A 16,746-nucleotide genomic window follows, 5' to 3' on the forward strand; every position below is an offset into this window, starting at 1 on the left:
GACAATATTGCAGGAAGTTCATTTCTGTTGCCTGGAGGTGACCCTTTACTGGTACAGTAATTGTTGCTGCCTTCAGGGCATACATCTACAGAGGTAAAAAAAAGTTTCATACGGGCTGATTTTGGAAATTACCATTGCCAAAGTGTCTCGCATACTACATGGTAAAGTTTGGACTTTTCTGTATTCTGTTGTCAATCTCTTTGTGTATGGTCCAAGTACTGTAAGATTTTTGCAGTCTGTCTCCTCATTTCCAGTTACTAGAGGTACTGTCAAGAATTACTGCTCAACACCTTATCTGCTTGTTTGGTTTCAATGATTTTGAAACACATTGTGATTAAGTATTCATGCTATAGAGCTGGTTTAGTTTGTGTGTCTACTTATGTCCCACACCTTATCATTATACCAAAATAAATTTTCCTGTCTTAATTACATTTGTTATATTAATTTTGATTATTCTTTCACAGACAAACTCAATTTCAGAGTAAGTATCTGTCTCCATATAAAAAAAACTTACTCTATTTTTTTTTAACTCATTCCCTTATTCAAGATTTGAGAGACTGAAAATCCTACAAAATAGGATATTGCCTGAAATGTGACAACTGATGGGTGTCTGATCAAGCTATGTTAGGTTTAGCTGGCAAATGATAGATAGAAATATGATTTCAAGACAAGAAAAACCTCACATGTAAAATTAAAAAAAAAAAAAAACAAGACTCACAGCTTGATGCTATACCAGCCAATAAAACCAAAAGCAGACAGAATATCAAGATGGGGACATAAGGGAAACAGTAAATGGTAATTCTATCCTTACTATTATCATTGCATCCATTATATGCTATCCTCTCTCATTTTTTACACCCAATTTTCTTACTTCTGCCACTTTTAACCCCCCATTCTTTCCTCTCCTTCCACCTTGAGAGCAATCTCTAATTTATAGCTTTCTCAAATGTTCCACTGCTTGTCTTTTCTACCTCACCTACTCATCTTTGCATAATCTCCAGTCACACCAACTTTTCCATGACTGCATTCTACCTTGTTATGTACACTTTTATCACCTTCAAATTAGCAAACAGGAGATTACCACATTCACAAAAATGGAACAATTAAGAAAAAAAAATATAAGAGGGTTGGAACTTAAATAGTGGCAACTATTTATTCACAACCAATACAAAAGAGTTACATGTTTGCACCTGTTACTGTCCTTCAAAGTAGTCACCAGCATTGTGTAGAACCCACTGCCAGTGATGTGGAAGGTGTAGTATATCGTTAGCAGAGCCTGTTCTGTTGATGGTGCAAATGGAGCAGTCTACTGCCTGTTGAATCTCTGGAACAGTTCTGAAGCAAATGTCACGAAGTGGTTCCTTCATCTTCGGAATCAAATCAATGTCACAAAGATTTAAGTCCAGGGAGTATGGTGCAGTTCCATCGATCAAACAGAGCAGCCATAGCTTGTGCTGTATGTGCCCGAGCATTGTCGTGCAAAATGATGGGTGGGTTGCGCAGAAAGTGTCGCTGCTTCTTTTGCAAGGCTGGTCGCATGTGATGCTCCAAAAATGAACAGTAATACTGTTCATTGATGGTCTGCCGTGGAGGAATGTAATGTATTGGGATAACACCATCACAGTCGTACACAAGAATCACCATAACTTTAGATCACTCCATTTGCATCATTAACAGAACAGGCTCTGCTAATGGTATATTATGCCTTCCACATCACTGGCACCGGGTTCTGCACAATGCTGGTGACTACTTTGAAGGACAGTAACAGGTGCAAACATATAACTCTTTTGTATCAGTTGTGAATAAATAGTTGCCACTATTTAAGTTCCAACCCTTGTATTTAAGTACTCTTTTTCTTCTTCTTTGAGTAAGTCACAATTTGTAAATTTACAACTTTTCAAATGGGGTATTTTAAAATTTGGCTGTGACAGTTTTGAGGGTCTATTTTTTCTGGTTACAAAGGTGTTTCTAGACTCTAAGAGAATGGGGAAATAAGAAAATTATTGACCTCAAAGCTTTTAATATATTTCAAATAGATTCTGTAACAGGGGTGATATACAAAATTCCCACTGTAAAAATATATTATATTGGCTTCTTTAGAAGCAAGTTGTTCACATATTACTTACAACTGATGCAAGAAATAATGATGCAAAAATATTATAAGACCTAAGAATTCAACTGATTCGACTATCCTTCTCAAATTCTAGTACTGTATATGTAATTAAAGTGGTAAAGTATCACAATTAATGCTTCCCATAAAAAATGACCATATCAAAAGGGTTGACTAAGATGGTAAAGAATGAGTGTGGCTCCTTAAGATAGTAAAGAATGAGTGTGTGATTGAACTAGCTAGTATGAAGACCTTTGTAAGGTAATCTTAGTAAAATGCATAGAAATTTTGACTTCATCAAGTGTAAACTGCAGAATATGTGCACAGAATGAGAAGTTTTCTTGTTTCCATGATCAGATTGACTATTTTTAACTATGTGCTTTAGAGTCTTTTTGGAAGAAGCTAAAAAGGGCTGTATTATATGAATTACTTGGCTGAAGGCAATACTTTTCCAGTTTTAACAAAAACAGACTCCCTCATACACTGGGATATTTGCCCTCAGACCAAATTTTGTTATGAAATACAAGGAGGATTTCCTTAAATGCTGAATTAAGTTATTTCAGTGCACTAAAATGAATCGCATTTGGTGCTCAGGTGGTATCATGCAAGGCAGCGAACTCAGTATGAATTTTCTACTTACAGAAGGCCTTGTTATTTCTAGACATAAAATTGTGCTTCTACTTCTCTAAAGTTGCGCAGTATGTGCAAAAATCCAAGAGCTGGCTCTCAGATGTTGTACTGTAGAAACATTTTCCACTGTTGCTGTGCGAACAGAATAATGTGACATCATGGAATTTCAAGACACAGTGATTTACTTACCATCCTGAAGGCACATGGCTGAAGACACAGCTAATCTGCAAACCAGCCCACACATTAAGTCAATGAGTGGCAATACTCTGGCAAAGAATTGTCCATACAGTATTGCATCAATTTGCTTTGTATGCTGCCACCACCAGACAGAAGAACAACTTGGCACAAGAAAGCTACAAAAATAGGTGGCCTACATGCAGTGAAGGTATCAGGAAAAAGTTCAAAAACAGAGTGCATTGTACCTGTGTGTTGGGTCACACGGTGTACTCCAACCACACTCTTGGCATCCAAGGTTTGATGCTGTTAGGCGATTGGTGGAATCCAGTGACACATTCAACTAGCCACTGCCAGTTGTGTGAAGCACAGTTGCTCTAGCCTGCAAGCCGCTCTAGCTACAGCTGTCTGCGGGTCACTCAGCACTTTGTCAGTGCACTGCCTCCCAGTAGTGTGCATGAGCATCAATAAAAACCACCGCTGCTACACCGATATGAAGATGCTGTGGGTGAACACCAGGCTGCACCCACATGGCGATGGAGCACACCTGTATCTGCTGTAGCTTGATGAATAATAAAGAGTTTTCCTGAACTCTGTTTAGCCTGCTGCTGCAGCCAACTTGACCACTGACACAGTAACGCACTAAACCCCCCACCAGCACCACGAGGAATGTGATGGAGCATTGTTGTGATGGAGACACCAATTTGCTATTGACCACGAGTTGAGTCTCTTGCACCAGACAGCATCACGTACGTGATGAAGACATCCCCATAGTACTATCTGGTGATTGTTTGACCCTGTGGTGCATACATATGGTGTACTATGTCACGGGAGTCAAAGAAAGCAGTCATCATCACTTTGACATTGCTACACACTTGATGGGCCTTCTTTGGTCTTGGTGACGAAGAATGCTTCCATTGCAATGACTGATATTTGGTTTCCAGGTCATACTCTTATACTCAGGACTTGTCACCAGAGATTATGGTTTTCATGAAGTCGGGGTGAGGTGACTGACTGTGGAGTCCAGCATGTCCTGTGAGATTTCAACACACAGTTGCTTTTGCTCCAACCTCAGCAGCTTCGGCACGAATTTCACTGACACTCTCTTCATGGCCAAATATTCGGTCACAATGGAATTTGCCAAAAAAGTGCTGATATCAACCGATTCTGCAATTTCTCTGACAGTCACACAATGGTCCCACATGACCGCAGCATTCTCTTTGGCAATGACCTGATCATTTCGGAATGCTGATGGCCAACCAGTGTGTGGCTCACTCTCCACTGAAGTGTACCCATCTTTAAACTGGTTGTACCACTCCTTAACCTGTGTTATGCCCATAGGAGTGTCACTGAATGCCATTTGAATCTGCCAAATGGTTTACATCTGGCTGTCAGCCAGTTTCTGGCAAAATCTGATGCAGTAGTGTTGCTGCAGTTGTTCCGTCATTTCCCTTGCAATGAAAAACTGACACGAGCATTACACACTACTTCATTCAACTGCTACTTGCAGCAACAGATGTTATCGACAGGTGGGAAAAAATTTACGCATGCACATGAACATTCAAGGTCGGCACATGCAAGTGCACTAGATTCAAATCCATCAGGTGTTGGCATTCTGTGGCCGGCCCTGTTCTAAAGAGTTCTGAAGATTTTGGTATGAGCACTATGATAGTTTTGGGGATTACATTCATTCTATGTTGAACACAGTCCTAGACACTGACTTGCTCCTGACATATAGTCAGCTGCAGGATCCAATTTGGTGGCCTGGTTTTGGGTATTGGCCCGTTCATAAAGGTTCAACCTGACTCGGAAGAAGTCACTGTTGTACACAATCTGCTAGGACTAGAGAGCAGAAGGTGAAGCTAATGACAGAATGACCATGATACTATTCTGAAATGGATTATTTTGCCTGCATTCCAAAAGCCTATGTCTTTTGACTGCAAATGCTCTATACCACTCAGCTTCTGAGTTTGAGTTGGTGCTGCCCCAAAACCAATACCACAGTGATTGCACTTGAATCTCCTAACAGGAGAAATGGTTGCGAGAGCTGATTGAGAAGCTCTCTGAAAGCTTGTCTGTTGAGGGCTTTATCAGGCAATAAGTGTAGTCAGCATACTTAAATGCAAGTTGACCCATTTATGGTAGCACCAGCGGCTTGCTTCATCCTCCAGTAGAGTTGCCATGTCTTTGAAGACTATAGTTAATTATGTAGGTGCATCAGACAGTTAAAAAAGGGTCTCTTGGAAACTAGTTGCTCTTTGGGAGCTCCAATTCTTCCATATGAGTTGTGAAACTGTTTACATTTCTTTGTGTGATGGATGCCATTTAAAGCTGAGATTTTTTCCTCAGGGAAAGAAGTGCTCACAACGGAAGGTTAGTAACGTTGAGTTGTTCACTCATCATCATCATCATCATCTTGGACAGTTTCCAGCCACTGGCTAGGTCTGTCGGGAACACAAGCCTCTCCATCGTGTTCTGTCTTTCCACCATTCCCCCTCTTCCACCTTCGTCCAGTTCTCTCCTCTTCTTGTCACACATTCCTTCACTCCCTTCACCCATCTATCTCTTGGTCTTCCTCTGGGCCTCTTCCCCTCCAGTTGCAGATCAAACATCCTCTTTGGAATTCTTCCCTCATCCATTCTCTTCATGTGTCCATACCACTGCAGTCTTGATTTTTCTATCCTGTTCTGTACTGGTTCCTCCTTTAGTCTTTCCCTCACATACACATTTCGCAATCTGTCTCGTCTTGTTACACTCAACCTGCTCCTCTGGAACTTCATTTCACTAGCCTGTATTCTACTTTTGTCGCTTTTGTGCATTACCCATGTCTCACTTCCGTATGACTTATTTCATCCATTACATGATCAACATTAGATGCATTGTAATGGAGGGTGAAGTGTTGTTTCTTTCTTTCACTAACATTTGTTGTGTCTTCTTTCTCTGTGTTTCAAGGAAATGATACACTTAACGTCACTGAGGACATAGTTATTGTAGATTGTGTGTTCTAATGGAGTGTTCTAATAGACATTCACCATTGCTGGATCATCTTATGTATGGCAGCAGATTCATTGGTTGGATTCCTTTTGGAGATATATCTGCAATTTCAATCAGTGTCTTTAATCATGGGTCTTTGTCGTGGCAGTCACCTTGACCATAAGAATTTTCAGAGTTGAAGCAAAGCATATCTCAAAAGCACAAGGGGATGATTATGAGCAGTTGATACACTTACCATGGGACATATATGCAATACTAAGATCATGAGCAGCCATGCCACAATTCCCAAAAGTTATTGGTCATTATATCCCAAAGTTATGAGATCAAACTTTTGGAACTTGAGTTTGAAATACACTCCTGGAAATGGAAAAAAGAACACATTGACACCGGTGTGTCAGACCCACCATACTTGCTCCGGACACTGCGAGAGGGCTGTACAAGCAATGATCACACGCACGGCACAGCGGACACACCAGGAACCGCGGTGTTGGCCGTCGAATGGCGCTAGCTGTGCAGCATTTGTGCACCACCGCCGTCAGTGTCAGCCAGTTTGCCGTGGCATACGGAGCTCCATCGCAGTCTTTAACACTGGTAGCATGCCGCGACAGCGTGGACGTGAACCGTATGTGCAGTTGACGGACTTTGAGCGAGGGCGTATGGTGGGCATGCGGGAGGCCGTGTGGACGTACCGCCGAATTGCTCAACACGTGAGGCGTGAGGTCTCCACAGTACATCAATGTTGTCGCCAATGGTCGGCGGAAGGTGCACGTGCCCGTCGACCTGGGACCAGACCGCAGCGACGCACGGATGCACGCCAAGACCGTAGGATCCTATGCAGTGCCGTAGGGGACCGCACCGCCACTTCCCAGCAAATTAGGGACACTGTTGCTCCTGGGGTATCGGCGAGGACCATTCGCAACCGTCTCCATGAAGCTGGGCTACGGTCCCGCACACCGTTAGGCCGTCTTCCGCTCACGCCCCAACATCGTGCAGCCCGCCTCCAGTGGTGTCGCGACAGGCGTGAATGGAGGGACGAATGGAGATGTGTCGTCTTCAGCGATGAGAGTCGCTTCTGCCTTGGTGCCAATGATGGTCGTATGCGTGTTTGGCGCCGTGCAGGTGAGCGCCACAATCAGGACTGCATACGACCGAGGCACACAGGGCCAACACCCGGCATCATGGTGTGGGGAGCGATCTCCTACACTGGCCGTACACCACTGGTGATCGTCGAGGGGACACTGAATAGTGCACGGTACATCCAAACCGTCATCGAACCCATCGTTCTACCATTCCTAGACCAGCAAGGGAACTTGCTGTTCCAACAGGACAATGCACGTCTGCATGTATCCCGTGCCACCCAACGTGCTGTAGAAGGTGTAAGTCAACTACCCTGGCCAGCAAGATCTCCGGATCTGTCCCCCATTGAGCATGTTTGGGACTGGATGAAGCGTCGTCTCACGCGGTCTGCACGTCCAGCACGAACGCTGGTCCAACTGAGGCGCCAGGTGGAAATGGCATGGCAAGCCGTTCCACAGGACTACATCCAGCATCTCTACGATCGTCTCCATGGGAGAATAGCAGCCTGCATTGCTGCGAAAGGTGGATATACACTGTACTAGTGCCGACATTGTGCATGCTCTGTTGCCTGTGTCTATGTGCCTGTGGTTCTGTCAGTGTGATCATGTGATGTATCTGACCCCAGGAATGTGTCAATAATGTTTCCCCTTCCTGGGACAATGAATTCACGGTGTTCTTATTTCAATTTCCAGGAGTGTATATGGCCAAATCTCAAAGTGTAGAAATCTTGCTTTAACTTTTTCAGTCACCACAGGCATAATCACAGTCAAGATAAAAGCAATGGTCTTTCCTAGTTTGCCATTTACTCTCCTCATTATGTTTTGCACTCATCTGTACCTCTGTCCTTCTACCAGCCCTTTTTGAGTTTAGAAAACACATAATTCTCTTGATAGATAAATAAAAATCAGTACAGTCTTGAAAAACACAACATTAATTGACTTCTGTGAATTAATAGCCATATGTTGTTTCATATAAAAAGCACAAGAAATGCATTACTGTGTCATCATCGGTGATCTCCTCTTCACTAGATGTATATTGGTCAGGCAGGAGGTCCTTGTGACGTTTGAGAAGGCATTCCAACTGATGTTGCACTTCTCCTGTGCTTTGCTACAAATAAATGAATAAACAAATTGAAATGCTAAAATTTTATTTGCTAAAGGAACAGAGTAATGTTTGCGGTTTCAAAACAAAAAATGATCAACAGCACAATTTTATACGTTTATTTTGAAATAAGAACCAGAGAAAATGTTCCCTAGTTCAAAAGGACTACGACTAAGCACTTGGAACTGGTTGTGCCAGATGGCTAAAATTTCTTACAAATGTGCAACAAAATACTATATTCTTCTTGTTGTTGTTGTATTTATTGGTCCCGTTGTCTACAAAGCAGCTTATGCGTAAGACATTGGATAAGTCAAGTTATAAATATACAGCTGAAAGTCATTTCTAGGCATACGTATTTATGGTTGCCAAAAAACACTTTGTACATAAGTATTTATAAAACACACTTCATAAATTTAAATATTCTTCAATGGTGTAAAATCAGTGATGCTGTAAATATGACTTTAAAGATTTCCCAAAGGTACTGACCTCAGTAATAGCTTTTATGCTTTCAGGAAGTTTGTTATAAAGCTTAACTCCCATGTGAAAAGTACCTTCTTGGCACAGAGCTGTGCTGATTTGAGTTATATGTTTGTTATAACTTCAAGTTGAACAAATATATTTCAAGGAAGACGCAATACATGAAAATCACAGATCAAGTAAACAGAGTAAGACGTGTGTACACATTAACAGTCAAATCATAACTGAGTCCAAGTCTAGCGGCTGCTGGCTGGCTGGCCGCTTAGGTGGTGCTGCTGCTGCATGGCTGGCAGACAGCACCGCATGTAGAGGACGCGTGTAACTGCGCGGTGGCACTTTGAAAGATCGGCGAGTTACAACACTTTTCCCCCATTTGAAGTTTTTGCACAGGTCTTGATGGAGGAGGCCTGTAGATTGCTAACGTCCATAGGTGTTGTTTGACTGGCTGTAAAGTCTCGAGGAGGAGGCTTCCCGTACGGACAGAAGTGTCCCCGATGATAACGGGTCGAGATGACAGGAGACGTCGGGGTCAAATCTGCTGGGACCCTGTGCACCAATCTGCCCATTGCGGCAAGTCAGGTTGTTATAACAGGAGACATGGGCGATGTGTCTGTGTCCATAGGAGAAGGAGGCAAGTAGAGTTGCTCCGACAGATGATGGTCATCTGGTTCCTGAATGGGCACGTCTCCTGGTGGTGTCAGTTCTCATGCTGGCACTGATATGATGGTGAGAGGACTGCATTGTGAGTAATGAGAGATTCCAGTATCCTGAGCATCAGGTAGAGCTGAAGGTGGTGTAGCGGCATCCGGAAGAGGTGTTGCTGGCACACGAGGCCGAAGCTGGTCCGAATGATGCACTGCAACACCCGTGTCCGTCTGGATTTCATACAGGCATTGGCCACGGTGTCGTAAGATGCAGCCAGGACTCCATTTTGGCCGCCTGCCATATCCCTCTACCCATACAAGGTCATCGGCAGTGAACCGGCCAAGCGAAGGCACCCACGGCCGTGAGATGGAAGTCCGCAGAAGATGAAGTAGCGTGCGGGGCTGTCGGCCATGTAAGAGCTCAGCCAGGCTGTGGTCACACATGGAGGTGAAACGGTAAGAAGCCAGAAATTGGAGAAGCGCATCATCAGCAGCAGAAGAAGTCAGGAGTTTCCTCATCTGAGCTTTAAATGTGTGGACCAGTCGTTCAGCCTCACCATTTGACTCTGGATGGAACGGAGGGGCCGTGACATGCATGACGCCATGACAGGCACAAAAATCTGCAAAATCGGAAGAGGCAAATTGCGGACCATTATCAGTAACAAGAGTACAGGGAAGGCCTTCCAAAGAGAAAATGCGAGCTAGAGCATTGGTGGTTGCCACGGTGGTAGGCGATGTGCAACGGACAATGAAAGGAAAGTTAGGGTAGGCATCAATAACGAGAAGTCAATAAGTACCTAAAAAAGGTCCTGCGAAGTCAGCATGAATATGCTCCCAGGGCTTCTCAGGCGAAGGCCACGGTGACAAAGATGACTTCGGGGTGACAGCCTGTGACACACAAGGGCCGCAGGCAGAGACCATGTGTGCGATTTCAGAGTCGATGCTGGGCCAGTACACATGACGGCAAGCCAGAGATTTTCTGCCAGAGACACCCCAGTGCCCTTGGTGAAGGAGGCGCAAGACCGAAACACGCAAAGACACAGGTACCACAACACACGGCGAAGCATTTTCGGTGGAAGGGAGGATAAAACCATCCCTAGCGGTGAGGCGGTAATGTAAAGTGTAGTAGTTCCACAACGGATCAGAAGTCTTAGCAGACGGACGATCTGGCCAACCCTTCTGAATATAGCGTAAAACTCGGGAGAGGGTAGGGTCAGAACCTGTAGCAGCTGCCAGCCGATCCCTGGTGATGGGGAACCTGTCCACAACCTGCTGCTCGGCAACATCCAGGTGGAAACACAAAAGTTCATCCCTATCGAATGCCAGATCAGGACCCATGGGAAGGCGAGACAGTGCATCAGCATTCGCATGTTGAGCCGTCGGCCGGAAATGAATCTCATAATTGAAACGAGACAAGTAAAGAGCCCAACGCTGGAGTCAGTGTGCAGCCTTGTCAGGAAATGACGTTGATGGATGAAACAAGAAAACAATTGGTTTGTGATCCGTAACAAGATGAAATTTGGATCCATAGAGAAAAACACCAAACTTATGAAGAGCATAAATAAGGGCCAAAGCTTCTTTTTCAATTTGAGAATACTTTTGTTGGGCATCCGTGAGGGTTTTGGAGGCATAAGCAATGGGTTGTCCAGAACCGTCAGAAAAACAGTGCGCAAGGACTGCACCGACCCCGTATTGAGAGGCGTCCATGGCTAGAACAAGATTTTGGCCAGGTCGATAAGTAGCCAGACACGGGGCCTGTTTCAGCATAGTCTTCAATTTCAGGAAAGCCGCATCGCATGACGCGGACCAGTGAAAAGGCACGTTTTTATGCAACAGGCGATGCAACGGCTGAGCCACCGAAGCAGCAGATGGTAAAAACTTGTGATAGTATGCTATTTTCCCCAAGAAGGCCTGCAGTTCCTTAACAGATGTAGGGCAAGGAAGGGCATCGATTGCAGCGACAGTTTGCTGAAGTGGATGAATACCATCCCAAGAGAGTTGATGCCTGAAAAAATTTTGATTTCTGAAGATTACACTTAAGACCGGCAGTCTGTAAGACATGAAAAAGTGTGCAGAGATTTTGAAGATGTTTGTCAGTGGTGGAGCCAGTGACAACAATGTCGTCCTGGTAATTTGTTCACCCAGGGACAGTGAGCAATAATTGTTCCAAGAATCGCTGAAAGAGAGCAGCGGCGCTGGCAACCCTGAATGGCAATCGTTGGTATTGATAGAGGCCAAAAGACGTGTTAAGGACCAGAAACTGCCAGGAAGCAGCGTCGAGAGGAAGTTGATGATAAGCTTCTGACAGGTCAAGTTTAGAAAAATACTGGCCTCCAGCAAATTTAGTGAACAATTCTTCAGGTTGAGGCATAGGGTAAGTGTCGATAAGGCATTGAGCATTTATAATGGCTTCAAAATTGCCACAGAGACGAATATCACCATTTGGATTAGCAACGACAATGACAGGAGAGGACCACTCACTGGAAGTGACAGGAAGCAAGACCCCTGAAGCAGTGAGACAATCCAGCTCCCATTTGACCTGATCACAAAGGGCCACAGGAATGGGCCGAGCCAGAAAAAACTTAGGCCGAGCAGTGGGTTTGAGTGTGATATGAGCTTCAAAGTCATTTGCACAGCCTAACCCAGGAGAAAAAAGGGATGAAAATGTCATCGACGAGGAATCCAATTGGGCATAAGGAATAGCATCAGAGACGATATTGACAGAGTCATCTATGGAGAACCCAAAAACACGAAAGGCATCAAAACCAAAAAGATTTTCCGCATTACTATGGTATACCACAAATATGGGAACAGTGCGAAAAACGGATTTGTAAGATACCTCAGCATCAAATTGTCCCAAGAGAGAAATCTTCTGTTTATTGTACATCCGTAATTGCCTAGTGACAGGTGATAGGTTTGGAGAACCCAACTGAAGATACGTCTGAGAACTGATGATAGTGGCAGCAGAACCAGTATCCACCTGCATGTGAACATCTTGACCAAGTATTTGGACAGTGAGGAATAACTTCTCTGAAAGGGAAGAAGTACAATTGACAGACAACACAGAATCAGAATCAGCGTCTTGTTCATGAACATCATGTATGCGGTCGGATTTGAAAACGGATGACACATGACCCTTTTTTCTGCATTTGTGACACACGGCCCAACGTTGTGGACAATCTTCTCGTGAATGTTTCGTAAAACACCGCGGACATGAAGGAAGTTTCCGTTGGCTTTGCTGCAGTTTCTTAGAGGTTTGTTTACGGTTAGGCCGAGGCTGCACTTGGGAGCGTACTGTGGCCACGTCGGTCAGCGGGGACATGCCACACGCTTCATCAACATTGCACAGAGGTTGTATTTCCCCGCCGTCACCCCATGCCTCTATTTGAGCTCCAGCAGCGCGAGAAATTTCAAAAGACTGAGCGATGGATAGGACTTCATCTAGAGTCAGATTTGCCAACTGAAGGGCACATTGCCTAACTTCTTTGTCGGGCGCCGATTGGATAATAGCATCCCGTACCATGGAATCGGTGTAGGATTCTTTGTGAACTTTAGTAACAAATTGACACTTTCTACTGAAGCCATGAAGTTCAGCAGCCCAAGCACGATAGGATTGATTTGGTTGTTTTTGACAATGATAAAAGGCAACACGAGAGGCTACCACATGCGTTTGCTTTTGAAAATAGACGGACAGAAGTGAGCACATTTCAGCAAAGGACAAAGATGCAGGATCTTTCAAAGGATCCAATTGTGACAACAACCGATACATTTGAGGTGAAATCCATTAAATGAACAGAGACTTACATGTTTGTTCATCCGTGACAAGAAATGTCAAGAAGTGCTGTCGTAGACGTTTTTCGTAATCAGAACAGTCTTTCGCCGTCTCGTCGTAAGGAGGAAAAGGAGGTAAAGACAACGACGAGAGACGCCCCGCATTTGATGGCGCGATGAAATCACGAATCGCATTTGTGAGAAGCGTTTGCTGTTCTATGATACCTTGCAATAGTTGCTCTAAAGTAGCCACGGAAACATGTGGGTCAACAATGGAAAAGAAAAATCCCATCCTCATCGCCAGTTGTTATAACTTCAAGTTGAACAAATATATTTCAAGGAAGACGCAATACATGAAAGTCACAGATCAAGTAAACAGAGTAAGACGTGTGTACACTTTAACAGTCAAATCATGACTGAGTCCATGTCTAGCGGCCGCTGGCTGGCTGGCCGCTTAGGTGGCACTGCTGCTGCATGGCTGGCAGACAGCGCCACATGTAGAGGACATGCGTAACTGCGCATCAGCACTTTGAAAGATCAGTGAGTCACAACAAAGTTACTGTTTTGTCTGGTAAAGTGATCATGTAAATCAAAGTTTTTTTGCAGCCTGCAGTATTTACCTATTATGTTTATTTTAAGGAATAAAAGGGTTTCCATTATGTATACACATGGTAATGGAGGAATACCAGATTTCTTAAACAGAGGTTGACAAGAGTCTCTAGGCTTGCAGCCAAACAAGATTGTAATGGCCCTTTTTTGTATTTTAAAAGTGCTATTAGCTGTTTTCGAGTTTCCCTAGAAGGTGACCCCACATCTAATATGAGAATGAAAGTAGACATGATATGCATTCATTACTGTTTTCTCACCACAGCATGATTTTAATGAGCAAAGAAGGTAACATGTTTTGCTCAGTTCTGCATTGAGATACTCGATAAGCTTATTACATACAGACTAGAATTTCATGTGTTAATATAAAACAAAAGGAGAGGGATCAATTACTCTGATTAATTATTTAGAAACTTCTCTTCAATCAGATTACAAAGATTGCATGCATCTCTTGTAACTTGAATGTATTGACAATAAATCGTAACTCAATCAAATGAAAATGCTCTCTGGCACAAATTAATTATAATGTCTTCATCATCGTAAATATTATGATCAAGACATTAAAATAAATATTGTGATCAAGATATTAAAAGTCATGACTGATTAACTAAACTAATCACTGATCACTTTCAAGATTTTAGCCATAAAATTATTGGGAATATTATATTTCAAACTAGTTGGTCCCAGATTAATTCAAACAATAATCAGAACAATGCTTACATATGAGAGGATCTATAGAAAATAGATCTACAGTATCTCATGTAATATAATCTGCCAGAATTGTGCAACACAGCAATTTAGCAGATCATCATCTTGGTAAAAAAAAAATTACATTACGTTTTGATAAATATTGTGCAGATTTTAATCAGTATTAATACACACATCCAAAAAAGTTTTGCATCACCCCGGTTCCCAGAACTCCTAAAGATAGACTTTGACTGTGAATATTGTATCACAGACACAGTCTCTTTGACTGTTCAGAGATGTCACTAAACCCACCCAAAGATGTAAACAACCATGCATGAGCAGCACCTATTAGACAGAAGGGGTCCAACAGCCGATCAGTTCCAGTCATTCCACCAGGAAGGAGGTACACAGCTCGTGTTGTCTGTAGTTCAAACATACCTAGATGGTCAGAACCACAGTTCCACCCTCTAACTGATAGTGCAACCATATCAGCAGCATATTGGTGAGGCATTCTCCTTCATGGATGACAATTCACACTCCAATTGTGCACATCTTGTGAATGATTTCCTTCAGGATAATGACATCGTTCAACTAGAGTGGCCAGCATGTTCTCCAGACATGAAACCTATCGAACATGCCTGGGATAAATTGAAAAGGGCTGTTTATGGGCGATGTGACACCCCCCCTCCCCCCCCCCCCCCCCCCCCCCCGCCAGCCTCTCTGAGGGATCTATGCTGAATTGCCGTTGAGGAGTGGGACAATTTGGACCAACATTGCCTTGATGAACTTGTGGATAGTATGCTACCACGAATCAGGCATTCATCAATGCAAGAGGACGTACTACTGGGTATTAGAGGTACCAGTGTGTACAGCAATCTGGACCTTCACCTCTGAAGGTCTCGCTGTATGGTGGTACAATGTGAAATGTGTGCTTCTCATGAGCAATAAAAAGGGCGGAAATGATGTTTATGTTGATCTCTATTCCAATTTTCTGTGCAGGTTCTGGAACTCTCAGAACAAAGGTGATGCAAAACTGTTTTTGGTGTGTGTACTAGACAGCCAACAGCCTTGCTGCAGTGGTAACACCGGTTCCTGTCAGATCACCAGCGTTAAGTACTGTCGGGCTGGGCTAGCACTTGGATGGGTGACCATCCGGTCTGCTGAGTGCTGTTGGCAAGCGGGGTGCACTCAGCCCTTACGAGGCAAACTGAGGAGCTACTTGAATAAGAAGTAGAGGCTCCGGTCTCATAAACTGACATATGGTGGGGAGAGCGGTGTGCTGACCACATGCTCCACCATATCCGCATCCAGTTACACCTGTGGGCTGAGGATGACATGGCAGCTGGTTGGTATCATTGGGCCTCCCAAGGCCTGTTCAGACAGAGTTAGTTAGTTATTATACTAGACAGCCATAAACTAACCTCTGACAAAAATCAAAGCAACACATTTGTGTTTTTATTTGTTTGGGGCATAATTATACTTGTTTTCCTAAGGTTAAATTTGTATTTCAAATGAAAGTTTGGAAATAACAGTGCAACAGTACCTTCTGTAAATGCTCCAAAATGTCACAAAGTCCACTTCTCTTGGCTTCTTGGTTAATCTGATGGTTTGCCAGTAAACTGTACAGTGTCCCAGTCACGTAGGGTGTAGGCTATCAGTTAAAGGATGTCATTATAACATGTGCAACATATTGTATCACAGCATATAAATATCCTATAAAGAGTTAATCATGTAACTCTTCTGCAGCACACTAACAGAAACAAGTGAGGTACATACAAGTAACTACAGAAAGAGATGACCAACAACAATAAATCTAAGAAATAAGCATGTTTTGCAGTCACATAGGTTTCAATTTTCATATTAACTGGGCAGCAAAATAGGTGAAAAACTAAGTGTCAAATAACGTACTTAATTTTATTTTGCATACCCATTAAAAGACATGGAAAACACTACATACTTCAAAATAGGGATGCTCTGTTCTAAATAAGCAACAGACTAAAATTTTGTTCAGTTAGCTGAGTAATTCTAATTAAAAGTTATTAAAAGTTGCCACATATTTTAATTTTAAAAATATTGGAAAAAGCTAACCACAGTCACAAAAACAATTATATGGAAACCAAAAATTTCAAAACAATGCCTATTTTATGCCAATTGTTTTCCTTAACTTAGCAAACCAAAGTATTGTTTCTGCAGAATTACAATTGTCATGTCATTTTAATATGATTAGTGGGGACAGAAACAAAAGTTCAAGGCAATTTATTTGACTGTGGTTATGAATCATGAAAGTGTTGCCACAAAAAAAAAAAAAAAAAAAAAAAAAAAAAACTACCGAAAAAAAAAAAGAACTACCGAAGCATTTCAATGTAATGCACAGATATTTGAAGCCATTGCCTTGAACTGTGTCACTGTTGTTGCTCATGTCAAGGTTACAGGTTGTCAATGACATACACAAATGCAAGTCATGAAACCACTGAC

The 16,746-nt window shown here is 43.0% G+C and overlaps 1 protein-coding gene across 1 annotated transcript in view; it reads right to left on the reverse strand.

Annotated features, from left to right (window-relative positions):
- LOC126249346 (lisH domain-containing protein ARMC9-like) overlaps positions 1-16,746 on the reverse strand; it is a 231,761-nt gene that overhangs the window by 87,784 nt on the left and 127,231 nt on the right. The window contains exons 11-12 of the mRNA XM_049951000.1: positions 15,815-15,922; positions 7,982-8,092 (exon numbers count right to left, since the gene is read on the reverse strand). Of these exons, the coding sequence (XP_049806957.1) occupies positions 7,982-8,092; positions 15,815-15,922 (219 nt within the window). The remainder of the gene's footprint in view (positions 1-7,981; positions 8,093-15,814; positions 15,923-16,746) is intronic.

The sequence above is a fragment of the Schistocerca nitens genome, chromosome 3 (assembly GCF_023898315.1).
Source record: "Schistocerca nitens isolate TAMUIC-IGC-003100 chromosome 3, iqSchNite1.1, whole genome shotgun sequence".
NCBI classification, from domain to species: domain Eukaryota; kingdom Metazoa; phylum Arthropoda; class Insecta; order Orthoptera; family Acrididae; genus Schistocerca; species Schistocerca nitens.